The sequence below is a fragment of the Hyaena hyaena genome, unplaced genomic scaffold, assembly GCF_003009895.1.
Source record: "Hyaena hyaena isolate Hyena2069 unplaced genomic scaffold, ASM300989v1 scaffold_241, whole genome shotgun sequence".
NCBI lineage: Eukaryota > Metazoa > Chordata > Mammalia > Carnivora > Hyaenidae > Hyaena > Hyaena hyaena.
In genome coordinates, this window is record NW_024080875.1 from 1,152,130 (window position 1) to 1,171,038 (window position 18,909).

The window sequence follows — 18,909 nt, forward strand, 5'->3', positions numbered from 1 at the left end:
GAGAGAGGGAGTCACAGACTGAAACAGGCTCCAGGCTCTGAGCTGGCAGTCAGCACAGAGCCCGACGCGGGGCTCGAACCCACGAACCGCGAGATCATGACCTAAGCGAAAGTCGGACGCTTAACCGACTAAGCCACCCAGGCGCCCCGAGCTCTTTATCTTTTTACTTGTGGAGCCAGCCATCCCAATACTCTTTATTAAATAGCCCTTTATTTCCCTAGTGATATGAGATGCCTTTTTTTTTTTTTTTTTTAGCAGATAATTAAATTCTTAAATATACTTGGATCTATTTCTGGATTTTTTTGTTTTGTACCATTGGTAGAAGTATTCACTTGCCAATGCCATGTTTTGAGTACTGTAACATTATAGTATGTCTTAATAGATAATAGACTAGTATTCTGTTTATTTTTCCTTTTGAAAGGAGGTTTTTGGCTGTTTCATATGAAATTTTAAATTGGTTTGTAAATTTCCATAATAAACCACTTTGCAATTTGGATTAAAATTGTATTGCGTTAATATATTAATTTGTGAAGAACTGATGTTTCTACTATGTATATTTTGTCTTTCATTCCATGCTATTTAAGTCTTACTAATGTGCTGTTTAGTAAAGTTTTATACTTTTATGTATAAAGTTATTACATAGTTTTTTTTTTTACATAGATCTGATTAGATTTTTGAAGATATATTATAGTTTTTGATGGTATTGGGAATAGGATTTTTCTTTTACATTCCTAATTGGTTATTAGTGGTATATAGGAGAGCTGTTTTTCGATGATCTGTTGTTTAGTTAACTCTCAATAGTTGCAGTAGTTTCTCTTATGATTCTCATCCTTTTTCTTAATAGGTGGTATCTTTAACTTTTTCTTTTTCCATTTTTATATCATATTTATTTTGTTTTTAGTTAACCCCTCTAGAACAGTACTGAATAAGTGATGGCTGCAAGCATCTTGTTTGAATTCTAACTTTGATAGGAATGCTTCTAATATTTTTAAAGTTTATGTAATTTGAGAGCATGTGAGAGACAGAGAGAGAGGGAGAGAGAATTCCAAGCAGGCTGTCCCCTGCCAGCACAGAGCCTGATGCAGAGCTCAGTCTCATGAACCCTGAGATCATGACCTGAGAGGAAATCAAGAAACGGATGCTTAACCAACTGAGCCACCCAGACGGCCCTCTAATTTTTATTTTTAAATATGATGTTTATTTTGGGCTTCTTAAAGTGTTGTGCTACCACAGGTTACCATTTATTGAGTACATACTTGTCATCCAGATAGATTTTAAGCACTTTATGTTTATTGACTTATTTAATCTTCCCAAAAGTCCTAGGTAGTATGTGGGCAGGTGTGGTGTTATCCTCATTATACAGGTAAGAAAAATGAAAGGGATATCAAATAAGTTGGCTGAAATGTTATACAAAAATTAAAGAGCTGGGATTTGAACACAGGCAGTCTGATTCCAGAATCCATCCTGTTCTTTATTATATACTTCATTAGGTGGACAGTCTCTTTCAGTCTTCTTTCAGTCTTAGTTTTCTGACACTTTGTTATTTTTAAATTTTAAGTGAAGTTTTTGAATATTATCAGATGCTTTTCAAGCATCTATTAGAATGATTGTATAGTTTTCTTCTTTTAATAAATATGGTGGGTAGCATTGTTATTTTTTTGCTTATAGGAGCGTACTTGTATTTTTAGGCTAGATACTTGTTAGTATTTATGGGTTTTGTTTTGTTTTCATGTACGTTGCTAGAATAAATTTGCAATGCTTTAGGATTTTTCACACCAGTGTTCATCATAGTTTGATAATAGTTTTATTATGTAATCCTTGTTTGATTTGGTATCCAAATGACTGTGTACCTTGGACTTATGGCCAAAGTAGGATAACAAGGGTAAGATTTGCTCTCCTGCCTGAAACAGCCATAGAACAGGAAAAACACATGAAACAATGATAATCAAGACACTTGACACTGGATAATGAAAGGCAGTGATCTTGATAGATGGGAAACAAAATGAACCCTATGACTGCACTATCCTACTACCTTGAGAAAGTTTCCAGGCCATGGCATAGGTCAGAATTCAAGGTAAGCCCCATGGATGTGGATTCTCTTGGACCTACAGAAATGGCTGGGGATAGCAACAGAACTAGAGTTCACAGAACAGAATACTAGAGATCTCTTTAAGTTTCAGATGTCCCATGCAGCTGTTCAGCTGAGTACTGATCAGTATAAGCATGTAAAGAAACAGGCCAGGGAAAGAACCTCCTGGAGAGGGTAAAGATAACAGGGCTTGGTCCTTCCATAGGGTCAGGAATGGTACTGTCCTCACCAGCCAGATCGGGAACCATCTTGATTCATGGGACATTGGATAGAGTACACAGAAGTATCCTGCCTCAGTAGTAGGGAATAAATCCACTAGAATAAACCTTGCTTCCATCCTACCCAGTGTATTTTTTTTAAGTTTTTATTTAAATTCCAGTTAGTTAAAATTCAGTATGATATTAGCTTCAGGTGTATAATACAGTGATTCAACACTTACATACAATACCTGGTGCTCCTCCCAGGTACACTCCTTAATCCCCACCACCTATTTCACCCGTCCCTACACCTACCACCCTTCAAGAAATTGTCAGTTAGTTTTCTTAACCAGAGTCTGTTTCTTGATTTGCCTCTCTTTTATTTCCCTTTTCTCGTTTGTTTTGTTTCTTAAATTCCACATATGAGTGAAATAATACAGTGTTTGTCTTTCTGTGACTTAATTTCACTTAGCATAATACTCTCTAGCTCCACCCATGCCGTTGCAAATGGCAAGATTCTCTTTGATGGCTAAGTAATATTCCAGTGTGTATATATCCCACATCTTCTTTATCTCTTCATCAGTCAGTAGACCCTTGGGCTAGTTCATAATTTAGGTATTGAAAATAATGCTGCTATAAACATTAGGGTGCCTGTATCCCTTTATATTAATGTGTTGGGTTTTTTGGGGGGGGAGGGGGAATTAATACCTAGATACCAATGCATCTTAAAAGCAAGATGTAAAAGGACCAGTCTGTTTCCAAGTAACTTAACTGTGTCCTGGAACAAAGCTCCAAAGTATAGAAATACAAGGGGCACATGGGTGGCTCAGTCAGTTAAGCGTCTGACTTCTGCTCAAGTCATGATCTCAGAGTCCAGGAGTTTGAGCCCATGTCAAGTTCTGTGCTGACAGCTCAGGGCCTGGAGCCTGCTTCAAATTCTGTGTCTCCTTCTCTATGCCTGCCCCACCTCTGACTTGTGCTCATTCTCTTTTCTCTCTCAAAAAATAAATAAAACATTAACATTTTTTCCTAAAAAGTATAGAAATACAAAAAAATCTAATGGCAGAAAGGTGAAATTCAGTGGCATACAATCAAAAATTATTAGGCATGCAAAGAAACATGAAAGTACAATGTATAATGAAAAATTGAAGCTAACCCAGGGCTGACACAGATAGGAGAATTACCAAAGAAATTAGAATATTGTATAACTGTGTTCTGTGTGTTCAGAAATCTAAGGTTATAGAAAATTTGAAAAAGACCCAATTGAACTTCTAGAGATGACAAATAACAATGTGTAAGATGAAAAATAGACAAGTTAGGATTAATGGCAGATTAGACATTGAAGAAGAAAAACTTAGTAAACTTAGACATAGCAGTAGAAATTATAAAACAGAAAAAATGGACTGAGCAGCACTGAGCTGTGAGACTACTTCAAGCATCCTTATAATACATGTTATTATTATCCTTAAGGATAGGAGCAGGAGGGTCAGAGATAAATATATTCAAAGAAGTAATAGCCACAGTTTTTCTAGATTTGATGAAAACTATAAACCAGCAGATCTAAGAAGCTCAGCAGACTCTAAGTGCAAGAAACATGATGAAAACTATACCAAGGCGATAGTTTGACTGATTGCTCAAACTTAGTGATAAACGAGTTATAAAAAACTTAGATTCATGCAGAGGGAAAAAAGAGACTTTCCATAATTTTCACACAAAAGAAGAAAGATAAGGATGATAGTGGTTTTCTCATTACAAACCACGAATGCAAGAAGTTAATAGCTACATTCTTTTATTTTTTTTTTTAATATTTTATTTATTTATGGCAGAGAGAGAGAGAGACAGCGTGAGCAGGGAAGGGTCAGAGAGAGAGGGAGTCACAGACTCTGAAACAGGCTCCAGGCTCTGAGCTGGCAGTCAGCACAGAGCCTGACGCGGGGCTCGAACCCACGAACTGCGAGATCATGACCTAAGCGAAAGTCGGACGCTCAACCGACTAAGCCACCCAGGCGCCCCAATAGCTACATTCTTAAGTACCAAAAGAAAAAACTATCAATTGAGAATCTATACCCAGTGAAAATATCTATGAAAAATAATAATGAAATACTTTTTAGATATATAAAAATGTAATCACCAGCAGACCCACACTACTAGTGTGACTTCAAGCAAACTCACACTACAAGACCCACTATAAGTGTGGCTCTGCTGCTATACTTTATTTATTTATTTATTTATTTATTTATTTATTTATTTTAGTCCTTAAGGCAGAAGGAAAGTATCAGATGGAAATGTGGACCTAGACAAAGGATGAGAGGCTCTGGAAATGGTAGTGAAATGGATAAATATACAAGGTTTTTATATTCTTTAAGCTTCTCTTACAATAATTAAACAAAAATAGTGACAACATGGTTTACGATATTTGTAAAGTAGATGTGAAGTTTATAAAATGCATCGAAGTAAGTAGTATGGCAAAAATAGTATAAAGAGCAAGAGGAGAGAAATGGATATATGTTTTATATTTTACTGGGCATGAGGTGCTATTAACATCACTTTTGTAGACTACTAAGTTAAAGATGTATACTGTAAACCTTAAAGTAATCACTAAGATAACAAAAGAATTAATAGCTTATAAGCTAACAAGGAAGGCAAAATAGAAATGATAAAACATAATTAAGTGAACATAAATGATGGAAAGAGAAGAAAAGGGAAACAGATTAGATAAGTAGAAAACAAATACAATGATAGCTTTAAACCTAACTGTATCAATAATGATATTAAGTATAAGTGGCCTAGATACCCAATGAAAGCAGAGGTGGTCAGATACAATTATATACTGCCTACTATAAAGAAATAAAACATAACAAAAGACAAACAGTGCTCTTTAAATATGAAGAAACCAACAGGTTAAATATAAAAGAGTGGAGAAAGATATACCATAACACTAATGAAGAGAAGGTTGGATTGTCTATAATGTCAAAGTAGATTTCAGAGCAAAGAATATTACCATTGGTAAAGAACATCATTGTGTAATGATAGAAGAATCAACTCATCAGGAAGATCTTATATTTATGTGCCTAATAACGCAGCCTCAAAATATATAGTACAAAATCTGAAAGAATTGCAAAAATAAATAAAGCCAGAGTTGTATTTTGGGATATCAATACCCCTTTTTCAATAATTGATAGAGGAAGTAGAAAGAAAACTACTAAAGATATAGAAGATTTGAATAATGCTGTCAACGAGATTGACATGTAACACAACAATAGCATTGCTTTTTAAGAACCCACAGAACACTGATTTCAAGACTTAAACAAAGCTACAGTCATCAAGACTGTAGTAGTTGTTGGGGCCCCTGGGTGGCTCAGCCAGTTAAACAAACGTCTTGACTTTGACATGAGTCATGATTTCATGGTTTGTGAGTTCAATCCCCACATCTGCACTCTGCTAACAGCTCAGAGCCTGGAGCCTACTTCGGATTCTGTGTCTTTCTCTTTCTCTTCCCCTCCCTTGCTCATGCTCTGTCTGTTTGTCTCACTCTCTCTCTCAAAAATAAACATTGGAAAAAAAAACAATTTAAAAAAAGACTAGTAGTTATATAAAGATAAGCACATAGGGGCACCTGGGCAGTTCAGTCTGTTAAGCATCCAGCTTCAGCTCAGGTCATGATCTCGACAGTCCGTGGGTTCGAGCCCTGCGTCGGGCTTTGTGCTGACAGCTCAGAGCCTGGAGCCTGCTTCAGATTCTGTGTCTCACTCTCTCTCTGCCCCTCCCTCACTCACTCTCTGTCTCCATCTCTCAAAATAAAAAATAAAAACATAAAACAATTGGGAAAAAAAAAAAGGTAAGCACATAGATCATTGGAACAGAATAGAGCAGGAATTGGATAATTAGAGCTCACGGGGGAAATCCAGGCTTCCTACTTTTTTTTTTTTTAATAAAGTATTAGAATACAGCCACACCCATTTGTTTTTGTATTACCTGTGGCTGCTTTTGTGCCACAACAGCAGATTGGGTAGTTCTGGCAGATATTTTGTGGTCTACAAAGCCAAAAACATTTATTCTCTGGCCCTTTACGTAGAAAGGTTACCCAGCTATGGAATAAAGAGTACCTTAAATAGACTCACACATATATCGACAAGTGATTTTTGATGAAAGTATAAAACTAATTCACTTGAGAAAGGATAGTTTTTCTATATACAGTTCTGAAACAATTGGCTATTCATATGTAATGAAAATAACTTGAATACCTACTTTATACCACATATAAAAATCATCTTGAAATAGTTGATATACCTAAATATAAAACCTAAAACTATAAAACTTTTAGCTAGAAAACATAGGAGGAAACTTTTGAGACTTTGGGGTAAGCAAAGATTTCTTAGATACAATACTTAGATACCGAAAGATTAGTACTTAGATACCAAAAGTGCTAATTCATAAATTGGACTTCATTAAAATGAATATTTCTGCTCTTTAAAAAGTATTGTTATAGAATGGAAAGAAAAGCCACAGATTGAGAGAATATACTTAAAAGAATTTTCTAATGAAGACCTTCTATCTAGAATATCTATTTTAACATTTTTTTAACATTTATTTATTTTTGAGAAACAGAGCATGAGCAGGGGAGGGGTGGAGAGAGGGAGTAACATAATCCCGTAGGCCTAGGTTCTGAGCTGTCAACACAGAGCCGGATGCCGCAGCATTCAGACCCATGAAGTATGAGATCATGACCTGAGCCAAAGATGGACACTTAACTGATTGAGCCACCCAGGCATCCCTATATATATCTATATAGATAGAGATATATAGATATATAGATATAGATAGATATCTTATCCATATATATATGGATAATATGTAATTTTTGGAATGTTTATTTGTTTTTGAGAGGGAGAACATGAGCGGGGGAGGGGCAGAGAGAGATGGAGACACAGAATCTGAAGAAGACTCCAGGCTCTGAGCTGTCAGCACAGAGCCCAATGCTGGGCTTGAACCTACGAACCGTGAGATCATGACCTGAGCCGAAGTCAGATGCTTAACCAAAAGAGCCACCCAGGCGCCCCTAGAATTTATTTTTAGAACTTCGTAAACCTAATAATGAAAAAACCACAAACCCAGTTTAAAAATGAGCAAAATATTTGGACACATCACCAAAGAAGAATATGAATAAATATATACCTACCATATATATGATATAGCTATTAAACTAGGTATTTTCCAAAGAGAAATGAAAACTTTTTCCATACAAAGACTTGGGACTGGTTATATTATAGTATATTTATTCCACTAATATATTATGCACCAGCTTACAACAAGAAAGTTAGTTTATCCATCCAACAAATATATTGAGGTGCTTACTATGCTGGTTATGATTCTTGATACTAGGAGCATTGTTGAGAACAAAACACAAAATTTCTTGTCTAATTTGTTTGTGTTCTCTTTGAGGTGCACAGACAATGTATTCGTTTCCCAGGGCTGCTATAACAAAGTGCAGCAAACTGGGTGACTTAAAAAACAATAGAAGTTTATTCTATTAAGTTATTCTATTAAGAGAATTTATTCTCTTAAGGTTCTAGAGGCCAGAAGTCCTTCTGAAACTCTGGATATGTAATCTTTCTTTCCTTCTTCATAGCTTCTGGTGGTAACCATTAGGTAGGCCTTGGCATTTCTTAACTTACAGCTGCATCACTCCTGTCCCTGCCTGTGTTGTCACATGGCATTGTGCTTGTGTGTTTTGTCTCATAATGACAACCAACCAGTATTAAGGGCCCACTTTATAATGACATCTTAACTAATTACATCTGCCACAGCCCTGTTTCTAAACAGGATCATATTATGAGTTACTGGGTGTTAGGAGATAAACCTGTCGATCAAGAGTAAAACACAATTCAACCCATAAAGGCCAATAAACAAAATAAGTACATTTAGTACTATTTTACAGCAAGGGTTAGCGTACTGTGGTCCGCAGACCTAATCTAGCATGCATCCTATTTTATTGAATAAGGTTTTATTAGAATTCATCCTTGCCTTTTTTTTGAATTTAAATCAATTTAGTTAACATATAGTGTGCCCATTTGTTTACATATTATCTATAATAGAGTTAACTAGTAACAAAAACCTTAACACACACAAAACCTAAAATAATTATTATTTGGCTCTTTATAAGAAATATTTGGCAAACCATTTTAAAAAGTTAAACTGTTAAATGCCATTGAGGAAAAAGAAAACAGGAAAGGAGGATAAGCAATACTGGGTGGTCAGGGAAAACCTATATGAGAAGGTAAATTTTAGAAAATGTAAGGAATTAATCTTTATGTATTAACTTAGAAAGATGTCCAAATGTAGTAAGGGAAAAACAAGTTGTAGAACATTTTTGTGAAATAAAGTATATATTTATACAATATAATGTTACGATATGCAAATAAAAATTTTGCAAGAGTATACACCAAATTTGGGGCACCTGTGTGGCTTAGTCGGTTAAGCGTCCAACTTTCGCTTAGGTCATGATCTCACAGTTCATGGGTTTGAGCCCTGCGTCGGGCTCTGTGCTGACTGCCAGCTCAGAGCCTGGAGCCTATTTCAGAGTCTGTGTCTCCCTCTCTCTGACCCTCCCCCGCTCACGCTGTCTCTCTCTCTCTCTCTCTCTCTCTCTCTCTCTCCCCCCTAGAAATAAATAAAAATATTTAAAAAAAAAGTATACACCAAATTTTTCACATTAGTTTTCTTGGTAGGATTATAGAGGACGTGTACATGACATTTTCAACTGCTGTTCACTTGAAAATTTAAAAATAATTATTTCTTTTACATTTTAACATATCATTGTCATAAATTCAATTTCTTATACATTATTAAATTATATCAAAGCCTTACTATGTGTGAAACAATAATGGAGAATTGAACTCCTTGCCTAAATTTGAAGTTATCTTTTACATTTCAAAGAGGAACCACCATTACTTTTACACCAGAGTTTAACCTAGCACTGCATTTTAAACTGAATTTTTATTTCTGTATGCATAAAATAGTTTGGCATTTGAAGAATTAGTAGTCTTAACTGTTAGTGAAAGGTTAAAAGGTATGATTCTATTAAAGATTTGCTTAACTGCTTTTGTCAAATTGAGCAAAATGCCCCTTTCATGTTTTTGTGACATTGCATGAAAATCAGGGAAGTTTGGACTGGGCACAAAGGGGCTGATAATGCTTTCAGATTAAAACAGTAGGATGGAGGCGCCTGAGTGGCTCAGTCGGTCAAGTGTCTGGCTTCAGCTCAAGTCATGATCTCACGGTTCATGGGTTCAAGCTCCGCATCAGACTCTGTGCTGACAGCTCAGAGCCTGGAACCTGCTTCGGATTCTGTCTTCCTCTCTCTGTCCCTCCCCTACTCACGCTCTGTCTCTCAAAAATAAATAAACTTTAAAAGAACAGGATGTTTAAATATTGTTATATAGGTGTTTATGGGATTGTTTTATACTGAAGGTCAGAACGTATCTACAATATACTTTCAGAAAGCCTTATACCAGGCAAGGATTTAAGAAATAACCATATAATGAATATTATCAATGCCAGCTTTCTGTATCAAGCTTTCCTCTCTTTATAGTGAGAATCGATGAAAAGAGCATGACTTTTGGAGGGAGAAGACTTACTTTCACATCCCTGCTTCACTTCCTAATTTTGTGATTTGGGTAAGTAACTTAACCTGTCTCAGTTTTCTTTTGTGCAGTTCTAATAATTAATCCTTGCCATTTGAAACCCATTGAATTCAATATCATGAGTGAATCCTAAGGTAAACTATAGATTTAGATTGATGATAGTGTGTCATGTAGGTTCAGCATTGGTAAAATGTACCATTCTGGTGAATGACCTTGATAATGAGACGCTATGCATGTGTGGGGACAGGTGGGATTTGGGAATTCTTTGTATCTTCCTCTCAATTTCAATTTAAATCTAAAGCTTTTCTAAAAATATAAACTCTTAAAAAATAATAAAATAGTATTTCCTGTCTTACCTACCTGCTTCTTTAGGGTATTAGGAGAATCAAGTGAAATAATTTACATAAAAGCACTTGTATAACGTAAAATAGTAGTATAAAAGTGTTAGCTATAAATTAATAATTAGCACTAATGGAATAGAGCAGAGCCAGATAATTTTTAAAATAATAATTAGAGGCACCTGGTTGGCTCAGTCGGCTAAGCTTCTGACTTTGGCTCAGGTCATGATCTCATGGTTTGTGAGTTTGAGCCCCACGTTGAGCTCTGTGCTGACAGCTCAGAGCCTGCAGCTTGCCTCGGATTCTGTGTCTCTCTCTCTCTCAGAAGTAAACATAAAAAAATAAAGTAAAATTAGTTAATATGATGTGAGTTTGATGGATTTTTCGCAAATTTTTCAGAGTAACACTGTACTATGTATACATGATACCATATTGAAATTTTCCCCATCTTGATCCCAGCCTAGCTTACTCACTCAACATACATTACTTTGCCTTCTATTTGGCAATTATAGTTCATCTATTCTGCAATTATAGTAGTCATGTTACTGTAGTAACTAAGTTTATGTTGACATTCTTCCTCCCATGAAATCTATATCTAAATGTATTATTCTTGCTTCTTCACGCTGTCCTTGATTCAAAGTGAAATGAACAAGAGACTCAAAAATCATAATCCACAAATGACAATAATAATTTATAAAGGGCAAAACCTATTAAATATTTATCAGTTATAGTTCCCATGCATTCTCCCACTTGAGAAAATCCAAGGGAATCAAAGTGCCTAAGAACAATCAACTATAGAGACAGTGTTGAATTTGTTCTAATTTTTTAAATCATTTATAAACTTTATTACTTTAATAGTTGTGAATTACTTCTGATGCATCTTATAGCACCTTTCAACACATTACTGTGTTGAACCACTGTAGTTGAGGAATTACCACTGTAGAAGAACCACTCAGTGCTTGAAATAAACATTCCCTGTACCTTCGGTTAGTAGTTATGTTTTAGCTTCATAGAATATTCCAAAATAAGATGCACATATCAAGGAAAATCTGTTTGCAGTGAGGTTATAATATGTGCATGGAGAAATCTGCAAGAGATGAGGGAGAATAATGCTAATAGTAGGATTGTAAATTGAGTATGTTTTGTCAACAACGGAAAGGACAGGAACAATAAGCAGAATACTGTCAATTCTGTCCATTTTAAAACAAGATAAGCCCTAAAATGAAGTTGATTGTATTGTATTTAATATTTTAGCTAGTGCTACTGTGTTTCCATCTCTTAGGTTTGGATTATGAAATTAAGCTCCTTAATAGATGTTTCTTCATCACATCTCAATGACAGTGCTTTAAAAATTAGGAAATGTTGCTTTCTAACTATTAAAATATGAGACCTAACTTTGTCTGTTTTCCTTTTATTTAATGTGTTTCATGGCCCCACTTAGATAAATCTAATTGCTTTGTGGCAACTATAAATACCTTCATGGGACCTCTTGTTTCAGAGTTTTGTTGTAAGAATATAGTGCATCAGTAGAAAGATTGCCAGTGTCCAGGAACCATAGAGAATCTTCTCTACAGTGTGAACAAGGTACTTGGTGGGGGTGGTCAGGATGGCATGACCACATACTGCTCTTCTAACATGCCCAGATATTTTGTTTTGTTTGAGGAACACTTGTGATATGGATTTTCCTCATATGGGACTACTTAAAGTTGGCATGTAAGAAATACAACAGGTGGAAGAAAATGGTTATTGTGCCTTACTTTTTTTTATACTTTTACTGTGGGACAGTCTGAATAGTTCATGAGTAAATTATTTATGGAGTGACTGTTAATGTTAAGGGAGTACATAAATCAAGTTAATATTTCTAGAATACTTTGTTCCAAATATAGTACTTTGAAGCCCTCACCAGATTGCTCTCTTCTGTCCAACTAGTGTTATTTGGGAGTGTTGAGATATCAAGAATTTTTTAATTTAAATTTAGTTTTTTGGCTAAGTACTAAAGTCATAGAGTACAACATTGGAGAGGTACAATGTGTATTTGGTAGAGAGTCTCCTTCCTACCCAGGTGTCTTACCTAGTAGCAGTCAGTATTTGAATTTTTAACCTTCTAAAAGTATTTTATGCATATATAAGGAAATAGTTGTGTGTTTTATCTTTTTTTGGTTCCTTCCTACAAATAACAAAAATACACTGTTCTCTACATGAACAGTTTTTTAGATATCATTACATATCTGTAGATCTAGACCTTCCTCATTTTTTTGTAGGTACATGTATGCTCTATTTGGATGTGCCATAATTTAACAACTCCCCTATTCATGAACATTTAAGTTGCTTCAGCCTTTTACTGTGCTGTAGTTGATAACTTTGCATATGTGTCATTTGCTCATATCTATAGGAATGGATAGATACTGGAAACAGAATCATTAGATTCAAACCTATGTGTATTTGATTTTGATCAATAATGCAAAACTGAGCGTATGTTTTGTGAGCATAGGTTCTTTTCTTTGTTTATAGTTGAGCTCTACTTTACAAATAATAAAATTCACAGTATTAAGTGTACAGTTTGTTGGGAAGGCCATGCCATTTTCTGCTATAATGTGCAGTGTATGAGAATGCCTTTATGTCATGGGCTCATAGTCTCAACACTGTTGATAATTTTTTAGTTTTTACATTTTGACCAAAACTAGAAATGATACTGGGTAGTTCTTGTTTTATTTCTTTACTATTTTTACTAAGTACAGCTTACATGCAATAAAGTCCATAGATCATAACCATAGTCCAAAGTGTAGAACATGTCCAGCATCCCAGATTGCTCCCTTCTGTCCTCTTCCCCACCCCCCAAAAGAGATAACCACTATTCTGATCTCTGTCACCACAGATTACATTTGCCTGATTTTGAGCTTCATATAAAGGGAATCATGTATACTTTTTTGTATCTGATTGCTTTCTTCTCAATAGTACGTGAGATTCAGTCATTTTGTTTTGAGTACCTGTAATTCTTTTTCATTGCTGTCATTTAGTTATTTCCATTGTTCGGTTCCCCTATTTTTCTGGTTTTGATTTTTTTCTACTTTTCAGTATTTAGTATTTATTAAAACTTGTATGAACATTCTTGTACGTGTCTTTTAGAGGAGTGAGGTACTGATTTCTTTTGGCTGTGCACCTCATCTAGGTAGATTTTGTTGGTTTCTTTAAATTGAATTTTAATTTATAAAGAATAAAATTTATCAATTTTTACTGTACAGTTTGTTAGGAAATGATTCCTCTTGAAGGTCTCTTGAAGGTTTGCTTTTAATCTTGGAAAATAGAGATGATGTCTCCCTCCTGAGTAAAAGACAGGCATGTTTACTGCCATTTTGAAAGATCTGGGTTTCTAAGCTGTATCTTCCTCTCCTGTAACATGACCCACTGTGTGTAAAGGTGTTAGCTGACTTTCTTCACATTTCTCTGTCGGAATTGGGGCCCACGCAACTGGCACAAGAAAATGCCGATACTCTGAAAATGCTGCTCCTGGTGTGAGTAATAAGGTCCTTTGTCTCTGACACAGGAGTTTCAGGTCTTCTGCCAGTATCCATGGAACTAGCAGGCTAACTTTTTAGCTAGCAAGTAGGGTAAAATCTCATAGCTTTCACAATTCTTAACACAATTCAGTGAATTTTGACAAATGTATATTCCTGTCACCACCACCCTCAGGTCATAGAACATTCCTGTCACACCCAGAAAGTTCCTTTGTGCCTCTTTACATTTATTCCCCTTCCCCACTTCAGTACCAGTTAGTCCCTTGTCTGCCTTCTGTTGCCTTAATCTTGCCATTTGTTGAATATCCTATAAATGGAATTATACAGTACATAGCCTATTGGGTCTTGCTTCCTTTGTTCCGCATAATGCTTTTGAGATTCATTCATCCTATTGCATGTATCACTAGTTCATTCCCTTTTATTGCTGAGTGGTATTCTGTTGTATGGATATACGATTGATTATTTGTGTATCCATTCACCAGTTGATAGATATTTCTCTAGTTTGGGACTATCATGAATAAAGCTGCAATTAACATTTGAGTAGAAGTCTTCATGTGAACATGTATTTTTAGTTTTCTTGGATACATTCTTAGGAGTGGAAATGCCCAGTGTTATTATGTGCTTTTAACTTGGTATAGAACTGCCAAATTGTTTTCTAGCCTCTTTTATCTTGTATTCCTGTCTGGGGTAGTTTTAATTTGCATCTTTCATTATGAGTGAAGTTGAGAGTATCATTTCATATGTTTAAATTACTTGTATTTCCTTTTCTGTAAATTGTCTGTTCAGCTCATCTTGCTTGTTTTTCTTCTAGGTGTTGGAATTTTTTAGTGACTTGTAGGCATTCTTCATATATGAGGGGATATTTTTGGTCATGGTATGAATTACAAACTTTTTTTTTCCATTTTGGCAAATATCTTTTGAGGTTGCTTTTGGTGGGTTTTGCCATGCAGAAATTTTTCTCTGAACTATTGTCTCACTCACATAGTATTTACTAACAGTACAAGTCTTCATATCAAAAGAAACAGGATTGCTTTTTTATTTAAAGTAGAAGTTGTTTTCCATCACTCTTTTACTAGCCATAACTCCAGTGGGAATAAAGAAAAATATTTTGAAGACTTAAATTTTAAATTTGTTTTCTGCATCCTCATAAAATTTTGTCACCATTTAGAAGATGGTTACACACTAGGAGCAAGAGCTTCAGAAATTGTGTCTTTACTTATTATGTGTTAAAGAGAAAAAAACAGTAAAAAATACTATTATATGTCTTTTACAGAAATATCTGGTGCAAGATGTTGACATTGAAAACTTGGATAGTACAAGCACTGTTTATTTTCTTCATCAGTGAATCTGTAGGTAAGATTCATGAAATACCCTTCCAACCTCACAAATTAGGTTTATATATTTTTATATAATTATATAATTAAGCTTATGCCTTATAATTATATTTTTTCTAGGATCGTTATTGAGAATAATGCTGTTAAAAATGATTTTGAAATGTAAAGATACTCCTGATAAATTATAGTTTGAGTTGAAACAGTCACTCAGTAATCCTAAATGCTGTTTCTGTATACTGACAATAACTTTAGGGTGGGGAGGGGAAAAGTATGTTGTTGTTGTTTTTTTTAATTAATACATAGGAGGAAATCTGCTACCTTTAATGGCCAATGGTATCACTGAGCAGGAGTGTTCTTGTGATACCAGAATAAAGAAGTGTCTTGGAGCAGTACTACTCAAACTGGTCCACAGCCTGATGCCCATCTGAGAACTGGTGGTTGTTACTGGTTCACAATAAGTACAGAGATTAAGAATAAATGTTAGAAACTCTTAACAGTTTGACTTAGCCATAATACCTGAGCATATGGTCCCTGGACTTGTCTCATCAAACATGGAACAGAGCAAAGATTGTGGAAGATTTGGGGGAAGAAAAAACCATACTGATCTTTTCAACCACATATAGTTTGAGAAGCACTGCTGTAAATCAACCCCTTTCTAAATCCAGAAATGCAGCTTCTTTTTGAACATTTTCAGTGACATTAAGCTTATTTTGGAAATTGTTGCTATTTAGAAAATCTTTCCTTATTCTTGAGCCCAAATTGTTCTCCTTGTAACTTTTTCCCATTAACCCTAGTTCTAGAGTACTCCCACTTGGTCTTCCCACTGTTCAACTCTTCACATATTGAAGGACTATGTTTATGTGTCACTTGAGGCCTCTCTTCCTCAAATTGAACTTATGCTGTTATCCTGATTATTTTTTACAGCCTTGGCTTCTAACCCTGTACATGATGATTACCCTTCTGATTCTTCCCTTGGTTGCCCATAGTACATTCAAAATACTAGACCATCCCCCCGCTTGGACTTACCAGCTGTAGGACTTTGGCCAGTTGCTTAATCTGTACCTCAGTTTCGTGATCTATGAGATGGGGATAGTAATGGTTCCTAAGGGTTATTGTGGGGATTAAATGAGTTACTATACAGAAAGCATCTGGCTAATGCCTGGCCCACAGGAAACATTATAAAAAGAATAGTAATTATATAATTATTATTGAGGTTCAAATAAAATACACTTAAAAAATAAATTTAGGGGCGCCTGGGTGGCTTAGTCGGTTAAGCGTCCGACTTTTGCTTAGGTCATGATCTCGCGGTTCGTGGGTTCGAGCCCCGCGTCGGGCTCTGTGCTGACTGCCAGCTCAGAGCCTGGAGCCTGTTTCAGAGTCTGTGTCTCCCTCTCTCTGACCCTCCCCTGCTAACGCTGTCTCTCTCTTTCTCTCTCTCTCTCTCTCTCCTAGAAATAAATAAAAACATATTTAAAAAATAAATAAATAAATAAATTTAATGTACCATAACTGGATTGGTCTGAGTATGGTGATTTTATAATTTACTTTGATCTGAACATCATTTTTATTCAGTCAACATAGTTTTTTGCCAGCTAAGATAGACTGTAGTTTCATGATAAGCTGCTGGTCAGTGAAAATTCTTAGGTTATTTTCACATCAATTATTTTTAAGCCTTTTCTCCCTTACCCTGTATCTACTTCATATCAGCCTGAATAGAAGGTATTTCCCTCTCTTGCAGAGTTCATTATCTTGGTTTTAGCCTACTGGTCTATTTTTTCAACATAATTTTATGATCCAAAGTATTGTCAGTCCTCCATAGTCTTGTCCTTTGCTAATTTGATAAGTGTGGATGTCTCTGTTTTCTGCCAAGTTATTGATAATTATGTTCAAAATAACAGGACCACATTATTACTGCCTCACACATTACTCTAAAACTTTAGGCTTAAAATGACAGTCATTTCTCACAGTTTGTGTGTGTCACAAATAAAATAGCTGGACTATTCACCTTTGCTGTATGATGTCTGGGAAGGAACTTAGTTGGAGTATTCTAAGATTGGGGAGTAGAATCGTCTGAAGGCACATTCATTTATATGTCTGGTGTTGATGCCGGCTGTAGTTTGAACTTTGCTGGGCTTGTTGGCCAGAATAGCACATGTAGTCTCCCCATGTAACCTTGGCTAACTTGCAATATGTGGCTGGGCTCCATGGACAAATGTTCTAAGAGAAAAAGAGTACTAGTCCAAAAGTTGTATTCTTTTAATGATCGAGCCTTGGAAGTCACATAGTACTCTCCATTAGCTGAGGCAGATCTGAGGGCCATTGGCACCCACACAGACAGGGCAGGAGTTGACCCTATTTCTTTGTGGAAGGAGTATCAGTCACATTGTAAGAAGAACATGTGGGATGGGATAAATGTATAGGTGTGACCATGTTTGGAGAATACAGTCTGCCACAGTGGCTGAGAGCAGGCACTTGAGCCTCCTCTACTCAAGACCTTTCTCTCGTTGATTTTTTTTGTAGTATTTTTTATATACAAGTAATCAACTAATTAAGATGCACTTAGTTTGAACCAATGGAATTTCTGTTTTTGTAACTCAGAAACAACTAAATACCAGCAGTTTTGTAATGTTCATATTATTACCTGTTATAGTATATTCTAATCCATATTTCTTCATCTTGTCTATGTAATTACCCCAACTAACTTTCTCAAATGCCTTTTAAAAATTAAAATGTTCTCTTTCTAAACAATCTAATCTCAAATAGACTGGTAGACCTGTAAAAATGGGGTTAATTTGGCATAGGATGATTTTAATGAGCCTGTATTTCACTTTGAAACATTTGTTGATTTCTAGTATCCCTCTTTTATTTTGTGTGTTTAAAACGTATTAATACTGAGTCTGTAGTTGTATCTCACGTTATTTAGTACTATAAAGTGTATTGTGCACTTACCGTTCATTATAATTACTTTAGAGAAAGTAAAAAAGATTTTACCAAGGAATAAAGTGAGGTCTAGGGATTTGTAAGGACTGGCCCAATATCACAGAGTAATTTACTAGTACCCCACAAGATGAAGTTCCATACAGTTGGAAGTTTAGAGTAATATGTGCACTGGGATTTACTGTAGGCATAAATAAATAATAGCAGTCATGTAAACAGCCCATATTATGAGTTTTGAAACAAAGAAATATATGTTCCTACTCTGAGCATTATAGGCTTTGTGATAGGTTTAGGATTCCATTTGGGAGTACAGTTTTAACTGCAAAAACCTGTTTTTAATTCTTGCTGACTTTGAGAGAACCTTCCAGACCCTATCAGTGTGACTTGATTGTCTCTGGAGAGTAATAATAATGATGAGAGGCTACCATTTATTGGTGAACTATTGAATAATAAGCATTATAATAGCTGTTTTACATAAGTAATTTTTAATCTCAAAAATGCTTGTTTAGTAACTTTATTTTCCAGGTGAAAAAAACTGAAGCTCATTTAGGATAGGTAACCACCCAAGAATCCATTGGTAAATGGGATTCACTAGGGAAAGCTGCCTTACATTTCTGGGCAGTAGGCTAGAATGAGGCCAAGTAGTTGGGAATTTTATATTGACAGCAGGAAGCCATTAAGTAATTTAAAATAGGGAAATAGCATGATCATTTTGAATAGTAACACTGGTAATGGTAATAACATGCACAGTAAACTGGAAGGAGGTCAGACTGTGGTGTAATGGCACTGTGGTGTAATAGGGCTGGTACGAAAGTGGTTGATAAACATATTAAGAATCTAGAACCAACAAGACTTG

General features: G+C 35.4%; 1 protein-coding gene across 3 annotated transcripts in view; it reads left to right on the plus strand.

Annotated features, from left to right (window-relative positions):
* IL6ST (interleukin 6 signal transducer) overlaps window positions 1-18,909 on the plus strand; it is a 55,553-nt gene that overhangs the window by 5,330 nt on the left and 31,314 nt on the right. For 2 of the 3 annotated variants that reach the window (XM_039244513.1, XM_039244516.1), the window contains exons 2-3: window positions 9,878-9,962; window positions 15,056-15,135. In XM_039244513.1, coding sequence (XP_039100444.1) covers window positions 15,072-15,135 — 64 coding nt within the window. In that variant the 5' untranslated portion in view covers window positions 9,878-9,962; window positions 15,056-15,071. Of the gene's footprint in view, window positions 1-9,877; window positions 9,963-11,765; window positions 11,852-15,055; window positions 15,136-18,909 lie in introns of all 3 variants that reach the window. The other variant, XM_039244514.1, reaches the window with a different exon arrangement.